The 4,811-nt window shown below is 39.3% G+C and overlaps 1 protein-coding gene across 1 annotated transcript in view; it reads right to left on the bottom strand.

Moving 5' to 3' along the window:
- Positions 1–1,241: 1,241 nt before the first annotated feature.
- The window catches only part of ltb4r (leukotriene B4 receptor), a 5,747-nt gene continuing 2,177 nt past the window's right edge, over positions 1,242–4,811 (bottom strand). The window contains exons 3-4 of the mRNA XM_024264117.2: positions 3,719–3,995; positions 1,242–2,482 (exon numbers count right to left, since the gene is read on the bottom strand). Coding sequence (XP_024119885.1) covers positions 2,099–2,482; positions 3,719–3,995 — 661 coding nt within the window. The 3' untranslated portion in view covers positions 1,242–2,098. The remainder of the gene's footprint in view (positions 2,483–3,718; positions 3,996–4,811) is intronic.

Genomic DNA, 4,811 nt, shown 5'->3' with positions numbered 1-4,811 from the left:
TGGTGACTGCTTGAAACCTTTCACCTCCATTTTATTACTGGAGAGAAATAAATAAACAATTATTGAGTTATTGCGTTTTTTCTCATTTCTGTGTGCCATGTATTCATTCAACCAAATTTGAATTTGAGTTGCTGTGTCTCCACATTTGTTCCCAGCTTATGCTGCTTCTTTCCTACACTGTTTAAATCCCATAATACCCGGCTACGTTGGCCATTTGGCCCAGTTGTTCCGCTTCAAGCTCAGATTTTATGCAGACTGAGAAGTAAACCTCAGTCCAATTGGATTGATGGGTTTAAGAACGATTCTTAGACCTGGACTGGGGTCTGTATTCAGACTCAAAATTATTGTAGGAAACAAAATCACTTTAAGGTAATCAAATGTGTCTAGTCTGGATACACCTATAATATTAACAGGGTTCTCTGACAGCAATCATTGTCATGGATAAATAGTTTCAATCAGAAAATGAAATAAAGTTAGCGACAAAAGTCTGTTCAGTAGATCTGAAGGAAAATCCTTGACTTTTCTCATCAAGTGTTCTTGATATCAAAGTCAATATGTCCCCAAAAATATCAGAACCAACCAATTGTTTATTTACAATTATGTACAGGAAAATCTTTATTTTACACACTTAAAAAAAAATTATAAAATTCAAAATACATTTAAAAACTTACATTCAGGATTGAAAACAACTTCTTTAAAACTATTTACAAAAGGATGACTTCTGCTTTTTACTGGTATTAGTATTTAATGATTTATATTAACATATTACAACATTACGATTGTAAACAATAACCAAAAATGGTTAAGTTATACAAAGTTTACACACTTCTGTCTTCAAAGTTGGTATACAAGATGCAAGAGATGTTATAAAAGATACATGTTCACACAAAAGAATGACTTTGATGGACAGATTGAGTATCTCATCCATTGCAGATTTTTAAATAAGTAACAAGTGTTCATCAACATGGTCTCAAGAAGAAAAGGTTGAAACTGTGGTTAGTCTCACGAGTTTCACTTCATGGTTCCGTGTTGTTTGATCTGTTACAGCTCAGATTGCTGATAAAGTTAGTGATGGACTGTTCAGATTAGATTGTTAATCTGATTTTTTTTGAGTGGCTAAACAGCAGCAGAGGAATCATTGGTCAGTCCTGACCTCTGTCCATCAAAGACAAGACAAAGGCACAAGGGCATCATAAACTAATAAATCATGTTTTCCTTTACTTTATATTGATGGTTGTGTGTACATTTATCCCTCACAGCATTGTGACGCTTAATGGAAGGAAGATTGGTGATTTCAACAATATTCTCCTGTAATTATGCAGTTCTTGTATCCAGAAGGATGTTCCTTTGAAGCAAATAACCTTCTGAGGCGTTGGTGTCAACCCTGAACCCTGACCATGTCCTCTTTCAGTATTATAATATTTCCTCGTAAAAATCAGAAATAGTTCAGGAGTATTGCAGGAAGTTAGAAGTTGACTTGGAGCTTGGGGTCTCAATTTCATCAAAGATTTGGGAGATATTTTTGATCAAATCTTTTCTTTCAAGTGCCGCCAGAGATATAACTTTCTCCATCTGACCCTGCCTTCTACTCTAACACCAGCTACTTTCATGTCTTTGTTCACTGCATCCATAAACTTCCCCTTTTGTAATGTTTTTGATCAAAAAGGTTCAGTTTTAGAGAAAAGCCCTGAACTTCTAGCCTGTTGCTAACACTAAAACACAAATTTATAGTATGGTGGAGATCAGAAGATCAACAAATCATTAGGCAGTTGATTTTACTATGAGAAAATAAATTTGTATAATCCAAGGCTGATCTTTCCAACACAAAAACCGATGGAAATTTACGTTGATCACACTTAATACTTGTTAACTATAACCCTAACTCTTCCCCTGGGTCCGTGCGGCAAAGAAAGAAGTTCAACGCTGGCTGCACCTATTTCAAAAATTACTTGTGAAAAGTGACTTTCATATTTGAAAGTCAAAGATGCTTTTTAAAGTGAATTAATTCTTGTAAAGACAGATGTTGACTCTGTAAACATGACGTTCTTCCACTTATAGCCAGCATTGAAGAACTAATTCAAAACAGATTCTCAAGTACTTATTCATTCTGATCAACAGTGGCCAGAGTCTTCAGCTCCGGCTCGTTGGCCTCCCTGCCCGCCACGCTGCCGCTCCTCTCCTTGCTCTTGCTCTTAAAAGTCTTCCCAAATTTAACCGACATTGTGTGCAGGACAGAACTCTCATCTGGAGAGGAGCTGCTGCGGCCGCGGCTGAAGACAGATGTGCTTCTGCTCTCAGAGTTGGTGGCTTCGAACAGCCTGCCCATGAAACTGAACCCAGCCATACGGATGTGGGAGCTCCCGGCGAAAACATAGAGGACCGGGTTGATGGCGCTGCTGAAGTATGCGAAGGCTGTGACATTAGGCCGTGCTGTCTTAGCAGCCTTGATCACTGAGTCACTGTTCTGCAGGAGGCCAGCCACCTGAAAGACCAAGAAGAGAAACATCAACCAAGAGCCTTGGTAGAAATAACATCCTATGATAGTAAAGATAAAGGTCCTTGAAAGATCCTGCCTTGCTTCTTTTCCAGCAACTCTTAAGCTTTAATCACATTCACCGGTATTGAAGTTAATCTGTACAAGTGATATGGGTTTTCAAGTTGTCTAAGCCTGTGGAGGGTCATAGACAAGATGAGCGCAGTTTCCCTGACGCTCGTACAACCAACTTGAGCTACATTGTGAAAATGGAACATACGATTGTTGTGCCTATGACAAGTGTATCATTAAGTATTTCTAAGGATAATGTATGTTACATGCATTTCTGACATACAGCAGTGACTCCTCACTACACTCTGATTGTCTTTTTTCCTACATTCTTCTAACAGTCAGACTGTACACGAGGAGCCCAAACTAATGGGCCCCTTGTAAAATGCATCTCACCTACTTCACCCTTACTTATCTGTGGATGTTGTTTAAGATTTTGCTACAAACCGACATCTTCAGCATGCCCATATGAATAAATGTATACTGGGTATACTAGTATAGCTCTTATAGTTTTCTTAGAATGCCCAAAGTGTTGGACAGTCACAGTCCCATTTACTATCATACACACACGTTGATACACTAATGGTGGTGCCGCTGCCAATCTTTGGTGCCAACATAAACCCACCAGGAGCAATGGGAGATTCTTGTCTTGCTCAAGGACACTTCAACATGTGAAACAAACACGGGAACCAAACCTGCAATCTTCTAATCGAAGATTGACGACTCTACCTCTGCACCATAGCCGTCCGTGTCCATGAATAATCTCTCTACTGGCTCATTAACCAGTCAACAACTTTTATATGTCCTGCAGTTCACCTGAGTGCCCCATACAGATTGACCAATTATTGCCTGCAGACAGCCCTTATTCACCCACGAGGGTGGCACCATCTACAGGGCAATTCTGCTCGGATAACCATGTGACTACTACTATGCCAGGAATTACGAATCCCTTCGAAGTATAGACCGACCCGAAGGCCTTACCCCTTTGCTAGATACTTGGATCAGCAGATTCTAGATTCTGACACACAAAATATACTTGGTCCAGGTAAAAAGATACAACCAGGACAAGCTGGAAAATAACCAGGAAAGTTGCTCTACAGGACGAGGCTTGAAGACCACTGGCTGCTACCATGTTAGACTGCAAAGTTAAAATTTAGTTTGGGTCAATACACTCACCTGAATGATGTTGACAATGTGATAAGGCAGCCAGAAAATGGCGAAAGCCGAGATGATGAGAAGGATGAGGCGGGTGCCCCTCCCTTTGCTCTGGAACATGGCGCCCTGCAGGCGGCAAATGACGGACGAGTAACAGGTACTGATGAGTGAAAAGGGCACAATGCAGCCCATGATGGTCTCAAACAGGTACTGGAAAACCTGGTGAGGGATGCTTTTCCAGTGATAGAGGATGCAATGGTGCACAGTCCTGCCGTTCCCCATCGGTATTTCCAAATTACTGTCAGAGAATGAAAAAAGGTGAATGAGCCATTTAAGTCAGTTTAGTGTTGAGGTAATTTTAGGAAAAATCTCAAACATCAAAATACAAAAAGGCTTTTGGTTCATTTTTAGCACAATGGTTGATTTGTATAAAAATACACAGATATCCACTTGAGAACCAACCCATTGGTTTTTGAATAGCATGATTTAACTCAATTAATAAACCCTTCCGCTCTCTTTGGGGTCCAGATGACTCCAACCACATATTGATATGTGATTTCTTCCACGACAAATGTAGAGAAAGGTGGACGGAATTTTATGTCTGCCATTGACATCAGTGAAACTCAAAAATCAGTGAAAAAAAAAAAGTTCAGCGCACTGTCTTGTGGGGTCCAGATGACCCAATTTTTCATGTAAACAAGCCAAGGACAGCGGAAGGGTTAAAATGTTCTACTGAGTCCTGATGTACTTGAACAGGACTTCATGCCATACCATGTGTTTGAGTGGTGTATGGGTAACTTTGAATTCTTGGGGAGACAAAATGAAGACTGCTAAAGATATAAATGAATAGGCTGGTTCTCAAGAATGTGTAAAAGTAAAAATGTTTTATGCTCTGGATAATGTTCTTTCATGATTGTTTCTTCCAAAATGCCTTATGGAGTTTGACTAATCTTTGTAATGCTTGAAGTCTAAGCAGAGTAAATCAGACAGTAAATGGATTTTTGTAGTAACTGCTTAAAAAAACCAGATTAACGAAAGCTATTATTTTTAAATCCTTAGAAATGTTTTTTTTCAAAACAATAGTTTTGAACATTTACCGATCATTTTATTTTGA

Source organism: Oryzias melastigma, linkage group LG18, assembly GCF_002922805.2.
Source record: "Oryzias melastigma strain HK-1 linkage group LG18, ASM292280v2, whole genome shotgun sequence".
Taxonomy (NCBI): Eukaryota; Metazoa; Chordata; class Actinopteri; order Beloniformes; family Adrianichthyidae; genus Oryzias; species Oryzias melastigma.
This window is presented reverse-complemented; position numbering and strand designations above follow the sequence as displayed.